Genomic DNA, 16,954 nt, shown 5'->3' with positions numbered 1-16,954 from the left:
ACAGTGTAAATCCACACGTGCGTGCTGCAGTTTTTCCTCCCTTTACTTTCCTTCCCTTTCTCTTCAGTCTGGAGAGCTGGATAATCAGTTGGCATACTGTTACACAAAAACACATTGTTTTGGATATTGAATTATAATTATGGTCACCGCAAAACGGACAGTGGCAGACCCAGATTCTGTATATGCAAGGGGGACTAGCCTGCTAGACTCCCTTCACGTGATATTGGAAGCATACTTTAAATTAGATATTTTGGTCATAACCAATAGGAAAAGAAGGTTCCAAACTAAAACTAGTTTCACTTTTTGATCACCAGACCCCTCTGCTCACATCTCCCTCTGGACTGCAAGCAGTCAGTTCTGACCTGCTCTGCTTATAACATGATGCCCATTTAAAGTCAGAAACAACAGAAATGGGTTCTAACTTGCTTGTGGAGGAAGTATAACTCTAACAAAGGACTGTATCAATTACAACAAAAAACACTGAAATTCCAACTTTATTTCACAAAGCTACCTGCCCATGGAAGGAAATCCACTTTTGTATATACAGGAAAAGTCAAACTCAGTTTTAAAATTGCTCAACTCTTAACTTTAAAGGGAGGCTGGGTGCAGTACTCTTTCTAACCTAGGGAAAAAGGAAACTGCTGCAACTGGGAAAGAAGTGTCCCAGACACATTGTTCCCGACACGCTGTACCCACTCAGTGATTTAGAGAAAGCTCCGTTCTATTGTCTCACCAACAATGAAAAACACTTCCTGAAGTTTCTCAACAGCTGCCCAAACTGAGCACTAAGTTGGAAATAAAAAATATGCCCGTCTCTGCCATTTGCATGCAGCCAGAGAACCCTGGCTTCTTTCAGCTTTTGTCCACTGAAACATACACCTGCTCCGCTTTTAGCTCTTCTGACAGAGCAGGTCCCCTTCCTTGCAAAGGCACTGCTATGCTGGCCTGTTTAGCTGGGGAGAGAGGAAAAAAAGAACCTGCAACAAGTTACCTTTACTGGGAATTTTCCCTCAGGGATTAGTCATCTTGCAGTTAAACCGGATGACACAAATCTCTATCAATAGCATATAAAGTCTGTATATGATCTCTACCTTACAGTCCTGCAAACGCATTTTTCGATGGAATAGAAGTTGCGTGTCTCAATAGCTTTGCTGTAGGAAGTACACACTTTTCAGCAGCTGATAACTTACCCAAATTCTGTATCTCTCCACAGGTCCATAAAAGGAAACAAAAAACTCAACATGTTACATAAGGACACCTTCATAAAACACCAGCCCAAGAGCATTTCATTGCAACTAACATCTATAATTCAAAGAAATCATTTGTTTTTAAAATAAAAGTTTTGCCCTGAGTGCTAGTAATACAAAATCCATACATACTACCACAGAATAAAAGTCAGATACCAATGTTCAACTTCAACAAAGGCAAAACCAGTTAAGTTTTGCTTTTAGGCTCATTGTCCAAGAAGGAAAAAAAAAAAAAAAACCACTTAAACAACCTACTCAAAAATAATAGCAGTCAGTTAAGTAACATTTCAGTACTGTTAACTCCGTTTTTACCTCATACTCGTTCAAACTCTTCTGGCTTTAAAGAAGCACAGTTATCATTAACAGCACAGAGAAGTTATCAAAGAGCTTTGAAGCACAGAATTGCTAAATTGTACTTGGACTCCAATTTTTGGGGTGGACTGGCATAAGACAAACTGGTCATCTAGAAAGCAATCCAGCGCTTCCACTCTTCCTTCCAAAAGCAATACTACACGACACGTAAAATAGTGGATCCTTTTCTCTGGCAGTGCACAAAGTGGTTCCACCAAAAGTAAAGCCTACTTTTGTGCCAAGGGCAAATTCATCATCTTTCTCTCACGTAAGCACTGGTACGTTGAGAAGCAGCAAGACTCGAATAAGAAGAACAAACAAGACACTCTGTAAAATGCTTCTTTCCTAGGTCCCCCAACTCTTCTCAAGACTTGGGGGGAACGCTTGCAGGCAAACCCCTTTTAAATGAAGGGAATAAAAGCAAGTAACACAAGAGCACTCTGTTAGAACTGAATCAATAAAGTTCACACAGGTACTTAAAGCAGTCATAACTTCTGTAGAAACAACAGCCTGAATAAGCAGTAACACTCGAGTAGTACTCTAGTCAAGTAACGTGCTGCATTTTTTACAGAAATCATCTCAAAGCTGAAGAACTACACGTTTGGCCAAATGCTAAAAATATTCACCAGTTATAAAGCACTCCGCACATAAAATTTACCGTCCCCTTGGGAATCACTGAAGAGCGTTCCTCTGTTGTTATGAAAGCAGTATTTACATTACAATTGTTTGTAACTCAAAGAAAAACTGGAAGCTCTTACCAAGTAATCATCAGGCTTGATACCAAAAAGTTCTCTGAAATATCGGAACGCAAGAGGTGCATACGTCTTAAATCTGAAGTCAGGGTAATGATGAGCAGGGGTGAGATTGCTCCCTTCACTGAAAACAAAAATAAACAAAACTCAGTTATCACTGAGCCATTTTCAGCAACTTCCTTCTCGCAGCTAATTTACTTTAAAGATGCCTAACTTTATCACTGGCCTCCTGAGGCAAGAGTCAGAAATTCAGACAAACCTTGGTATCACCATTAATCAATGTAACAGAAATGGCTGTGGGAGACAAAATACTTCCAGCAAATTCCCTTCTCCCTTCTTTAAGGAAGGAAACGATCAAATAAATGACTATTTTCACCACTCATATCCACCGGCATAAAGGTTATTGCTCAAGTAAACTACAGCTAGTGACATCCCTTAAAAGTAAGCCAGTCTAATAGCTTACTGACACAAAAAGGGTCACCCCCCGCCCTCGTCATGTAAGCTCCTGCAAAAAGTTAGGACATTAATCCAGTAAAATACAGTTTTGCAATAGTTTGATGACTTGATTGGGTTTGCAAGGGAACTGGTCAGATACCAGATACAGTTCTGCCCTCCCCGCTGTGCTGAGTGGCCAGAGCAGGGGAAAGGAAGCAGGACCACATTTTTTTTTTAGTGCCGGCAAGGTTTGACCAGCTTCGTCTTTCCTCTGAAACTGCATCCTCAGTGTTATTCTCTTTAGCGGGCTAATTACAGTTACAGTATCTCCAACTTGCTAATCTGGAAGGCTGCTCTGGCTTTGCCGACCCTAAATGTAGTTTTCCGTTTGTTTGCCTGTCATGTTATATGTTTTACTCCACCACAATTCAAAACTAGCGCTAGCTCACATGCTCAGCTGGTTAAGTAGAAACAGACGTTACAGACTTTGCTGGGAATTCTGGAAAATGATATGCAGGGATGCTCAAGAAGCAAACTGAAACTGGGTGAGCAGTCTAGAAGACAGCCTATTTTAAAAGGGGAGACTAGAAGAATGTAGCCTCTTCAGTTCTTTTCCTTGTTTTATATTTATATACCCTTTCACTGTATTTCTAGGCGGCAGCAGCAAAACAAGTGTTGAAATGACTGCCAAAGGCAAACCCTGGCAGGAAAATCCTGGCAGAAGAATACATACATAAAAACTGCCTTTGGAAATATTTATGCTGGAAAATAAAAGAAGTCTTTTGAACACAGAAAGAAAGTTTAGATTATGATTTCAATACAAGCAAGAACAGCACAGAAGACACACTTTGCCCAGTCTACAAACACAGTGATAGAGAGTTGAGTATAAAACGCAAAGGACTGGCTGCGCAGCGGCCAAAGGCAGCTCTTCCAGTGCTGCCTTACCCTGTTTAAATTCCTCAGTCATGCAGTATGTACCTCTACGCTTGGCCATAGGAACATCCACAGCATACCAAAAAGAAAAAAAGCTAGGAAATCATACAAATACAAAAGCAATGAACCATAAGCAGCATTCCTATAAGGAATGATTTAAGTCTATGAATATGTTTAAGAGCTTCAATCCTGAGCGATTAATGCTTGTCCTACCTACCAGCTCTTCACCTTCCACTGGTAGCAATTTGATGGCAGAATTTCAACCAGCAAGGCTGCCACAGTGCTTATCCTACCGAAACCCAACAGAACTGCATTGCTGCTAATCAGAGTGGGAGCTACAGAACAAGATTTCTGAGCTTCCAGAAATGCACATAGACTCCCAAAGAGTAAATCAAAATAGTAAATCAACCTACTAGTTGGCTAGAAATCATAAACCAAAAGACATTTTTGGCTGGCCAAAGACACATGCAAACATTAGACTACTGGTGTTTTCCTGAGTGCTAAACCATACAGCGAAGAGCTAATGGAGTCTGCCTAGTTCTAGTGAACTCTTCCGCACGGTTTTAGCACAAAGTGTCACGACTCAAAGGTATTAAAGTCAGACCCACAGGTATGTTGTTGTTCTATTTCATCACAAAAGAAGGAAATCAGTAGGCTACTAGGTTGAACATGGTAGCTTTTCCTTACAGTTAAGATTGTCTGATGCTTTTTCTTATATAATCTTCTTTTCAGTTGTTGAGAACATTGACAATCCTGTTTGACATTAAATTTTATATAGCTGGATATGCCACTCACTGAATTTTTGTGTAGTATAAGGATTGCATAATATCTCTTGGTTGTATGCTTCAAACATACAACTGTTGTTCTTCAACAGCTAGGATAACACATAAACGTATATAAAAACATATATACTGGGAACTTGGGGCTGTAATTGCAAATACATTTAATCATCATAACATGCAGATAAGAATGGAAGAGAGTACTCTCTGCTGAAGCACTGGATCATTGTCAGGAAAGGTTAATCACTTAAACTTTACTAAAAACAGAAAGACAAGAACCCACACAACCTACCTTTCGGTTCCTGCATACCTTTATAAATCTGTCTCTTCCAGCCATAACTCAATAGCTGCTTTTGGGAAAGTGTGATAATGAGCAGATTACATGTCCCAAGTACACCAGAACATGTACCACTGTGGATACTTCCCTAGCGTTGAAACAAAGATAGGAGCCTTTCTGTGATAATACCAAGGGCCCGAGCCGTTTTTGAAACGTGTGGGGAAGAAATCAACCAAGAGTGAAATAAGTTGTTCTGAATAGCTCCACAGGTGGACATTAATCCATAATGAAGGGAAATTTATCAGAGAATAATTGCAAAATAGAGCAATTATTTTGGGATAGCGTCTACAGGGAAAGCAATTCCATGTACCTAGAGTAGATGAGCTCACTTTGTTACAGCTATGATAGTCAATTTCACCATGCGGACAAATTCCCTTAATCTTTGTGATATGGTTTTTAAAGGTCCCATTTCAAGGAGTGTCTGTAGAGCTTTTTTATCTTACCCTGCTGTTTCTGTTAATTACATTGATTAGTTTCAGCTTCATTGCCTAATAGAATAGCTTATAGGATCAAAACAGTAAGCTCTTCTGTGATGCCAGAACCAAGCTTGACATAAATTTAAGATTCTCTGGTTACCTCTCTAGAAAAAAAGTCAGCAAGGGTTTTGCAGCTCTTATTTTTAAGAAGAAAAGCACCCAAGTGTAAGTAGTTTCCTTCAGTAAAGGAAAGTCTTCAAAGTGCTTGTGGCTGGTCGTGTCTTTGCTCTTACCTAGAAAGAGCAGCTTCCACTGTGCACAACTCCGGCGAAAACACCTCTATCTCATTTAGACATGAAGTTACCTACTGTGTGTCCTACGGCTATCTCAAAATCACTTTCAACAGCTGAGGATGCCCCACACAGTGTTCTGGCAGAAGTGGCCTTACAGGTAGGCACAGTAACGCTACCTAAGGATCATAGTTCTAACGTAAGAAAATTCAGGTGATTTCTCTTAAAAAAAATAAAATATATAGTTCTTGACCCTATCAGCTTCTAAGAGGACTGATTTTCTGCTTTCTTCTCACTCTTCATTGGAGCATTTTACAAGTGCATTTCACTCTAGCTGGATTAATGTACATGTGTAAAGCACTCTGGATAACAACTTCTAACCAGGCAAGTGAGTTTTCTGAGAAGGATTAAGTTTTTGTAGTTGATTAAGAAAAACATCCGCCACTTTTTGAAGAAAAATTGAGCTTTGGACGTACAAGAGAGAAGTGTACTCCACAAAGAAAGGAGGTAATCTCACAAATTTCTTCTCAATCTAGAGCACAAGTCTAGCAGAAGAAAAACTGACTTTTACTGTCAGCTTTGACTCCTGCGACCTTCAGTAAACCACATCTCTGCCTGTGAGGTATGAAAAATAATACAGGCTTTGGAAAGATTATGAAGGAAACATAACTTATGAGGTGTTCTAATAATCTTAGCTGTAAGACTACATAAAAGCAAAAGATTAGTAGGTAGCGCAGAAAAGAGAGATTAAGCTTATCAGGCGAGTTTGTTTTTAATACTTTTTTTTTTTTTTTTAAACCAAAAGCACCTAAAATGACAGTATGCACATCTTAGCACTGTCTTCCAATAAATGCTGAGGAACGATTTAGAGTTCAAGTGGCACAACATCAAACTAAATGACAAACTAATAACATTAATTATATTTTTAAAGGCTAACCTTGTGGCTTGCAAAAATATTGCTAAACAGGGCACTCAGATATGCTTCTTGGCTGCCTTTCTTCTCTGTAGCCTCACCCTGTGGGGGAGTGCCAGGCAGACAGCCTGCCTATCTGAACGGATAGCAGGAAAGGCTAGCTGCATCTCTTGGGCAGCAAGCCTTTCCCACAGAGCAATGTAAACAGGCTCTGGTGAAACCCACTGTTAACAAAAGAAATGGTCATTCCGCAGTCTTAGGACCATGTATTACCTCCTCTCGTATGCAAAATAAAAAGACTGAAGAGGGAGAACAAAAGAGGGGAATACCTCAGCTCTCTCATGTGGAAAGTCCTCTCTTTTTAATCTTCTGAAAATCAAAATAAAACATACTAAATTAAATGCTCTCAATGCTCTAAAAACTAACAAGAGGTATTCAATCTCAGTTTCATTATTCTTGGAAAAAACTATTCATCCACAATGCATTAAAATCTGTTTAAATTCCACAAATTATATGCATTACATGCATACATAAACAGACCTGGGCAGATATAGTTCAGGTACTGCTTTTGCATACTCATTTCCCGCATACTATATTTCACTTCTACTGAAATTGTTTCCCATATGATGGAAGGAGGTATTACGGCTATCTGTACAAATAGTTGGGCTTTTTTTTTTTTTTTTTCCAGTTGTGGGATAAAGTCCAGCAGCAATATGCTTATCTCTCACTGCAGGTTCTTCTACACTTTCAGTTACTGTATGCTGTGCTAAGAAGTCCCATATAAAGGCAGCTTTAAAACACAATTGCATATAGTAAATAACTTCAAAATAAATCAAGACAAATCACATCAGTGTAACAGCTGAATACACAGACATATTTTCTTGTGATCTTGTTAAATATGACTATTTAACAAACAATTGGAGATGCCATTAATGCAGGGATCTCCTATCACTTTAAAAGTGTGTAAATATGTCTAAATAGCCACTCAAGTATCCAGGTTACCCCAAGTTTACCAAGAATTTGATGCTAAGAAAAGTGGCTAAGATCCATAGCTCATAGCAAGCATGTCTTTGCTTTTGTTGCCACAAGTATTCCCTTTCAGATACTGTTTGTTTAGCAAACAGAAACGACTTGTCCTACTTGAGCTGTCACTCTACTCACTAAACCTAAAAAGCGTGTCTGGAGCTTGGGTCATCCTGCACATTTCTGGAACTGAAGCTCCAAAAAAAGAGCAGTGCTTTATTTAAGGCTTCAGGCCGTTTTCTTAGCTGTCTTGCAGAACTACGCAATTGGAAACAAATACAGCGACAAAAACTACAGCATAAGTAAGTTTTAGTGTGAATATCTGAGTACTATCCACACACAGCATTCAGAGTTTCAGAGTACTGTTTGTTTTTTTTTTTTTTTAAATTACAAGGACACCACTAACCTATGGCACAGGTTCGCTGCAAAGACATTTCCAAGGGCAAGTGTCAGTTTTCCTTGTTTTCCTAAATCATTCCTCAAAAACGTATTGGGGAACAGTATATTTCAGACTTAAATGGAGGCTAAGTCCCAGACTGCTTAAAATACCGAGCTTATAATTATAAGTCCGAGCTTATAATTTTCTCAGTAGTTTTACCTATTTATTTGGGCTTTCACCCAAACGCTATCTTAAGAAAACATTAAGCTTTTGACTTTAAACAGCAGAAGGCACTGACTAACCTTTCATTAGCAGGCCTTCAGAAGAAGGCAATTTGTACTTGACTGGTTCACTTTATTGTATCTGCAGGGTGCCTACAGGTGAACAGCTTCTAACAGACTTACCAGTTTAATTAGAAAACTCAGCAAATGTTCTTAATATTCAGGGTCAAGACCCTGAATATGAAGTACAATAGCAGGGGAAGTGCACAAGACTGATTAACAGCTTGCTGCAAAAAGGTCAAATTCGCAGCAGTGCTTGGCAGAAGCCTCTGCCTGAGAAAACACAAACGGAGGGAGCCCGAAACACACTGCTTTGCCCCAAACGCTCCGTATTTCTGAAGCTACGTGCTACCGACGAGCCCAGGTTAATCCAGGCAGAAGGGAATAGCTTCTGTTTAGCCTGCCAGGCATCACTGTAAAAAACGCACCTACGTGCCTGGGGGGAGAGCTGAGCAAACTGTCCACACCCCCGATTTGTGCTGGTCTGTGTCAGCCGGCGCGACCAAACACGAAGCCTAACCTGGGGGTATCGGCTCCGCATCCAGCCTTCCCAGCCATGGCACGCTACCTGGCCCTAGCTCCAAACTTGGACCAGGCAGCTGTCAACACACTACTGTACCCTCATCGCACAAACAAATAATTTGGGGACAAAACGTGACCCCAGTAGAAGTGTCCAAGGAAGTCAGGGTGCTGAGCGTAACGCAGGAAGAGGAGCAAACTACCTGCACAGCTGAGTAACAGGAGAGAAAGCGTGGGTAGGCTGCACAACAGCTTTCCCATGCGACCCATCAGCCTTCACCATCACTACTGCTGCAAAGTACCAGCACCAGATAAACAACTCCTTTGTTGGATTTTCAAAGCAGTGTTTAACAGCCAGAAGTGAGGCTACTGGTAGCGGTTTCCCAAGCAGTTTCACACTGTTCAAGATGTTAGGCTGGCACTCTGCGCCTGATATCATCAAAATCAACTGGGTCAGACTGTGTCGTTCGTCCCCCCCCAATACAAGGGCTCATTTACATGCTGCCACTTAAACTCTTTCTGGACTCTAGTTCTAAATGAATTGCTTTATAGCAGCCCCTCATAACACCCCAGTTGGTTCCCAAGGGCAAATTGTTATAAACTCCTTCTGGGCAGTCCTAACATAAAGGAAAGGAGGGGATGCTGCAGTGTGAAACAGAAAATAACAAAGGCATTTTTCCACCCCTTTCACTGCCATGTACCAATAAAGGCAAGCAGCCTTGTAATTCAAATCCACTCATTGTGCATGGATATCTGTATTTTATGGAAAGTCACTTTCTAAAGCAAACATTTAAACTAATCTAGGCTAAACTCTGATCCAATTTAACCTTGTAACAAACTAACTCTGGCTATACTTAACCTCCAATCCATAGAGTTATGTCTGAATTACAACAGTAACTCACAATAAACAGGCCAATTATGTTCAGTTTCAAACTCTTCCCCCCTCCACCGCCAGGTCTCCCTCCTTCACGAGTTCTGAACGCTGCTGAGGGTATTTTGCTGTGGTTACCAAACCTGAAGTACAGACCGGACTGAAGTTTACTTCAGCAGTTGAGAGACAGGCAGAGGCTATTTCTTTTCAGTTCCTGACTAAATTTATAGAACACTGTTCATTATTTTTTTCCCCTGAAAGGACACAGATACATTATTTTGGCTGCTGGAATGCAAGCTGCTGTTTCACTGCATTTCTAGTAGCTCAGGTCTATTTTACGAGTGCCACTAAAGCCGTGCTCCTGTTGCTGTCAAGGCAGCACGTATGCTTATGACTGCAAAACAACTGTCCTCTGCTCTCACTGCCCTTATGACACTTGTAAGACCTGAATGTGTCAAGAGGCAACAGGGAAAACATGGAGGAAGGCTGGAGCAGGGCAGCTTGCAAAGAGGCAAGATTGCTCTGAACTGGCCACAGCAAGAAGAACATCACTTAATACCCTCCTCGGGGTTGCAGCTAAAATGTGTGTACCTGTAGCTGGTGTACTGGTATAACTGTTCAACTAGTCTCTTTCAGGAAATTACCAGCAGTAAAAACAAAACAAAAAAAGGCAGATGGGAGAGGTTCAGCTCCTCTTCCATAAATTGGATTATAGCTGTAAAGCTCAGCTGCATTCCGGAAGGGCACGCAACCTTGACTACTTCTTTTTACCTCCAACTAAGGTAATGAAGCTACCTGCAGATATAACTCAGAAGTGTCCCATAAAATACCACCATGCAAGACTGAACATCCCAATCAGTCAGCAGGAAAGAAGCCTGTATCACCATGTGCAATGCTAAATTATTACTATTTATGCTAATTATTCCATTTTGGATTGATATCATTTTAGTCAGATGAACATGCATTTTGCATTAAGACAAGAGTAGGACTTTGAAATTTCTCAGTGTAAGAAATGGAAGTGTCGTGGTTGGTTTTAAGAGACTGAGAAGGATGGCCACTCTTGAGTTCCACAGAGACTGTTACCAGCACATGCTCTTTATAGAGACACTCTCTGTTGCAGTCAAGATGACTCACTTCATTACGTACTCTTGCTTTCTAGATATCTATACAAGAAATGAAGTCAGATCAAAGTCACATCATTTGCTGCCCTGGCCATTACTTTCATTTGTACCATCTTCCTCACGCTTTGTTTTGCAAAACTGTCCAGAAAGGTCCTACTAAAGCTTTTATAATAAATTATATGCTAGTATGAACAGGAGATTCCTTCTGCCCTTTTTTCTTTTCTAAGCTAGAAGGCATCTCTCTCAGTTCTCCCTTGACACCAACACCAACCTAACAGCGAAATTTTGTTTTTAAGTGAACACGCACATAAGTTTCATAGGAGAGATGACATGTGATGCTACGGACTACAAACTGCTTTATTTTACTCGTCCCTTTAAAAATATGTTTAAAAAAAGATAAAGATTTGATTTTTTTTCCAAAATCATCCTATTAAACAGTTGTAGTACGTACGTTTCATTTATTTTCAAGAACAACAGAAGCTGGTAGACTAGCCAAACAAAGGACTATAGAAGCAGGCATAGCTATCTGCCACAGTTACACACTTCTACAAATATGTTGTCTCTCTCCATTTTTCAATACAATTACAGCTTAGCTATAGGATACGTAAATGCTGCAATTTCTCAGCTGCAATTCTGATTTTTTAAACAAATCAAACATTGAGATTAACTAAGTGCATATGTTTTCAGACACTGTAATAAATTTATATTTACCCAAAAGAAAGACTACAGAAATTGTGTACAAACCTGTTGTTAACACCAGGACATAAGTCACCAATATCCTCCATTACTATGAACTACAGAACGTCATGTAAGAGCTTAACTCCATGTAAGAAATACTTTTTCTTCTCCTTAAAGACTATCTCAGATCAGAGGAAATCAGGAGTTGAATTGAATAAATTTACTTCAAAGCTGATCTCTCTTCTTCAAGCATCTTGACCATTGTCAGTTTAACTTCTTATCTTAGCGATATTAGTAATTTCTAAGGATTGTAAATTATTAGAAAGGGTTATGAAGTAATAGTCAAACTGCATGTGGACCAAATTTCAAAATATTGATAGAAAGCATGCCCAAATTCAGGAAATGCCACATACATAGCATGCCCTTATGAAAATAATGGGCACTACTGGTACTCAGAACTTCTAAGCACCCAGTCAATACTGAACAGAATAAGTAATCCTGTTTTCAAATATTTTCAGCTACCTTCTTTGCCCTTTCCCACCATGTAGCACAACTTGGAAAAGTTACATGGCATCATACGTCGGGTTCTAAACCCAAAACATGAGCATGACCTTCATTTCTCCATCAAGAGAACTATATTACAAATTCTACCCCATCGACTTCACAATGATATAAACTGAGGTGGCTAAATGCAAGGCAATAACAGTGTACACACCGGATTCAGCTGCTAAGAGTTGAGCCTAGTCACAGGCTGCAATCTTGGCTAAGATTTTATGCCTAAACTTAAGTTCTTAGATTACTCTCAACTCTGCAGGACTTGAATTTTCATAAATTTTGATAACAATTTCAAGTATTATCATCAAGTATAATTTCTGAGAGAGAAATCTATGCATATGAATGTTGGAGACAATTCTTGTTTGCATATAGATCCACAAATTCCTTTCAACTGCAGTAGCTGCTCACGTAAATGAAAACATTTTCCTTCTCTAGTTGTAACAAGCCTCAAATTTGCAGCTGAAGTGTGATCTTCCCAGTTTTCTCACTATCTTTATTTTCAAAGACAATATGAAGACAGGATAATTTTCAGGTTCTCCTAAAACAAGCTTACTCTCTAATCCGATTCTGTCAGAATAGGGGGGAAAAAAAATCCTTATGTAAAATCCACTTAGCCTTTCATTATGAAATTCTTCTAGCAAATAAATTGAATGGGCTTGTCCTTACCTGGGTAGAAAGACACTTTCCACTACATAGAAGTCTTGCATAAGGACATCTCTGTCTGGTTTTGATGTAAGGTTTCCTACAGTGTATCCTATTCCCAGCTGGATAGCACCTTTAATAGCTGAGGATGCAGTCTGCATAAAAATAAGAATTCAAGCATCAGTTTGCTTCAAACAGATCTCTGTTCTTTATCAGTATCACTTTATACTAAACTCTTAAACGTTTTTATAAGAGCAATTCCTAGTTATCTGTACCTCCTAGACTTGGAGAACAGAAGAGAACTTTTAAACAAAGATGACTGCTTTACAGAGGAATGGTTTGAAGACACACTATGATGTAGCAAAAGCTACAAAAATCAATTTTCTGATTGTATAGACGGAGACTTTTCAAATTGCCCAAAGAATTTAGACATGAGATTCCAACTGAGATACTTCCAGTTCAACTAGGCATTCAGATCCCTTGAGCAGTTTGGAAACAGTATGCGTTACCTTCTGGAAAAAGCACTGAAACTCTAGAGGATTATATATGCATGCAGAGGCTTAATTGATCACAATATTGGTCACTTTTAAAATGCATATTTAAAAGATATTTGGATACAAATGTATTTGTTAAGTTCTGCTTTCAAGCAAGAGGTGCATCGACTGGAAAGAGTCCAGAAAGAAACAGAAGTAATGAGGCAAGAAAAGAGACTTGTGTAGACAGAGTGAAGGACTTGAGCCGGTTCAACGTAAAGAACAGGGCTTGGAAGGGAAAGAAGGGCTACACCATATTGTGACTGGTGCTGTATGTTCCATCTCCAAAACTTTCTCATGCTGACTAGACAATCCTGCTTGTTGGATAAAAACGGTAGGACTGGTCAAAATAAGAAATTACCCAACCAAGGAATTCTTCAGAAAAGTTGTAACCGGTGAATAAAATAGACCATCAGGAAGCAGAAAGATGACTAACAGGAAAGGAACATATTCCCTTAGTAAGGCATATTTGCATATTTTCATTTCTCTGAAGATACAATTTTGGTGTCTGTTTTTAGATTTTACTTCTCATCCACCAAACAAGCGAGAGGTTACCTCCACGAAGAGCAACAAAAGCTCCATAGTCAGAGCTACTGGAGCACTTGAACAAAAAATATTTCAGAAGAAGTGACTGGGAATTACATAAGTAAGGGTTCAAGTGTACAGAGTTACTTCTATTTTAGTACTCAGAACAGCATATGTGATAGCAACTTCTTATTTTTAGGAGGGAAGCAGACAGAGATGTGCGACTCTACGACTGCACACCAGGCAGCACTTGCATAACGGTTCAGAAGAGGTGATTTGGTGGGAACAAACAGCACAGCCATTCTTAGAGTGCTACTTTGATTGTTAAAAAGATTTCGCTTGTGTGGTAAGAAGATTCACATTTTTCTTTCCTTGAAAGGCCTCTATTCATGAATGATTAATGTTGAACAAAAGCAGTAATTATGCAACTTTGATCAAACCAATACACATACAAACAGAGCTTCTGGTTCATAGCTGGACACCCATCTTGTTCACTGCCAGACAGAGAGAAAAAGGGCTGAAAAAGTAGCAGATAACACAGTAGTTGCCTTTTTTTAATGAGGGAGGACAAGCCACACAAGAAAATGGCCCATAAACTGGTAATACGATTCCAAGGGAACAACTCTGGATCACTTTTCAGGCACGTAAGTAATTTGTGTAGGAATTCTGCAAATTCTGAAGAATACATACAGCCTTTGGAGGGCCGAAGGTAAAGCTTTCTAGTAGTATGGTACGGATCTTACCTAGAGGATTTTGTTAATTTCCACTCCCATTCAGGAGCGCACAAGCAAATCACCAATAGTAATCACTCATCATTTCTGCAGCAATTACAGCAATGGCTTTAACAGAAAAGCAATGTTATGAAACCATTCAGGATATCATGCATTGTTTTAAAACAAACTGCTAGCAGCACGCTGCAGGCAATCGCTGACCCAAAGCCCACTGTTTGTGGATTACTGTTCTGAGTTAACATCCCCCACAAAGGGTAGTTACTCAATATTCTTTTAGCAAATGACAAGTTTTTATTTTCATGAGCCTTACAATGAAAACAAAACAAAGCTTGGAATCTCTCAGTGTAAACAGTTGGGGTTTTTTTTTGTCGTTTGTTTTGTTGTTGTTTTCAAATGTTATTATTTTGTGATTGGGAACAGAATCCAAGGAGAAAATAAAACAGCGGCCCCTCAAGCCTTAGAGGAAATGATGTTCTTGGTTCATTCATTTTATTACTACAAAAATATATTTCTTGGAAGTCAGCATCTCCAAATCTTAGTGGAAAAATTCCACTCCCCCCATGCATTTTTCCTTGTTCAGGCACCTCTTTTACTGCATGCCAAGACAACAAAGTCTTAGTTTTACACCTAAGCCCATTATATCTTTCAATTCCACTTCAAAACTCTACTGCTGTAGAGCAAGCAATAAAGTTCGGCAACCTTCTGTGCCAAAATTTCTCCCTTTTGGAGACAGAAGTCAATTTTTCTTCACATTAGTCTCATGCCAAGATTCAGAAAAAGCCAGCCCCTGTACCCATCTATCAACCATAACTGCACAGTGACTCTAGGATCATTTAACTTAGTATCAACACCTTCTGAAGCGCTAAGAAATGATAAGAACAAGCAGCAGGATTAACAACTTCAGTTCCTGTAATTTACACTATGGAAGTAAATGGATTTTTAACAAACGGTGTACATTGTGACAACAGCTGTGTTTGCTGCCAAGAATGGCACCACAAAACAAAAGCTGCATCCTCCTCTTTTCGCTGATTAGGGTATTGCTATTTACTGCACACATGCCTTGGTGGCTTCTGCACAGCTAATGAAGACAGAAGCCCATAAAACTGATGCCAGTCTGCTTTCCGACTAGACTTTATCTTTCGGTGGCTCTAATACTATGGATCCAAGTGCATCAGCCACGGATCACCCATGCGCCACCACTTTTCCCGCTTTCCCAGCAACAGCATATATGTCTCCTGCCAGAGAGCTGTCACAGAGCTGATACAGCTGAGAGTTTTCAGCTTGACTAATTCCCTAATTCACAAGAGTAGTAATACCTGCATGCCAACTGACTGCAAAAACTGCATCCTCACAGCATGGAACAAATTTTGTGGGGCTTATGGCTCTCTTTTTACTGGCTGCTGGAAGACAAGAGACTTCATTGTGTGGTCATTTTCTGAACATATCTCAATGGACAATGAATTTATGCTAGATCAGTGCTTTGTGTCATATGGGCATTTACATTCTTGATTTGACAGAGGGACCCCTGCATATACCCTTCAAGTCACAACCAGAATCAGGCACAGTTTCTCCCCGCTCTGGGTTTTCAATAGAAGTTTTTTCAGAAGAGAAAAGTTCAGGCTTTCACCTATCCCCAAAACCAAGTTAAACTGTATCTTATGTAGATACTGAGAAGGAAAGCATGAAACTGTAACTATATCAGTAACTATAACATAAATTACACTTCCTGCGGCCACAGGCACTGAGGTACTGCCCATTTCCCATAATTCTGCCCTAACCTCTTCCACCTATTTTCCTGGGGTGCCAACACTTCAAAGCAGGCAGGGACACTTCCACCTACTGCTAGTGGCCCATTTAATGGGAAGAGATCAGCATAGGGAAAAGAGCTGCATTTCATGAAGATGAGTGCCGGGAATAAAGTGTTTCAGTGTTCCAGCAAATAGATTAGCAAATTGTAAAAATAGTGACAAATTGTAAAAATAGTGACAACAGCTATTGTGACTGTGATCCTTTTGTTATTTTCTCCTCAAGCTGTAAAATTCCTTCATTGTAATCCATTACTTCTAAGTTATTACACCTCCAGTGTGCCCAAATTTTGGATTCTACTCAGAAGTCTGTCTTGCCATCCATGATAAGTACGTATACAAAATGCAACTTTTTTCTTCCTCCCCTCCTTGATTCCCTTTGCTCATCTTTATCTCTGCATATAAAGGCTTGAAAGATCTTCCTCCTAACGAAACATACTTGTGACAAAAAGCGGGCAACAGTAACTACGTATTTTCTCTATATTAGGTGCACCTCTTTGTGAAAAGGCCTGCAGAAATGAGAAATTACATGCAGAGTAGTAATGCATAATAAAAGGTTACAGAATGAAAACAGAACATAACACAGAATTTAGATTGTTTGGTATATGGAATATCTGCATCACCAATGAATATCCTAGGACTAGGTGTGCTATCATATTTATTATATAGACATTTCTTCTGTTTTCTCTACCTCACTCTAAGGTAGCTGAAATCCTGTAACTAGCTGAATTGCAACCTATCTCACAGTAACAAAATAAATGAGAACTTAACATCTGATTTGAAAGGATTTAAGTTTGCATACAATCCTATGAATGTAATAAGTAAGATTTTAATATTA

General features: G+C 39.5%; 1 protein-coding gene across 13 annotated transcripts in view; it reads right to left on the bottom strand.

The window, feature by feature from the left end:
* PIP5K1B (phosphatidylinositol-4-phosphate 5-kinase type 1 beta) overlaps positions 1 to 16,954 on the bottom strand; it is a 109,839-nt gene that overhangs the window by 44,643 nt on the left and 48,242 nt on the right. For 7 of the 13 annotated variants that reach the window (XM_068927990.1, XM_068927992.1, XM_068927989.1 and 4 more), the window contains 2 exons: positions 12,547 to 12,677; positions 2,357 to 2,474 (listed from right to left, as the gene is read on the bottom strand). In XM_068927990.1, coding sequence (XP_068784091.1) covers positions 2,357 to 2,474; positions 12,547 to 12,677 — 249 coding nt within the window. The remainder of the gene's footprint in view (positions 1 to 2,356; positions 2,475 to 12,546; positions 12,678 to 16,954) is intronic. The other 6 variants (XM_068927999.1, XM_068928001.1, XM_068927996.1 and 3 more) reach the window with 1 other exon arrangement.

This window comes from Struthio camelus, chromosome Z (genome assembly GCF_040807025.1).
Source record: "Struthio camelus isolate bStrCam1 chromosome Z, bStrCam1.hap1, whole genome shotgun sequence".
Taxonomy (NCBI): domain Eukaryota; kingdom Metazoa; phylum Chordata; class Aves; order Struthioniformes; family Struthionidae; genus Struthio; species Struthio camelus.
The sequence above is the reverse complement of the archived record's forward strand: the minus strand, read 5'-3'. Positions and strand labels throughout refer to the sequence as shown.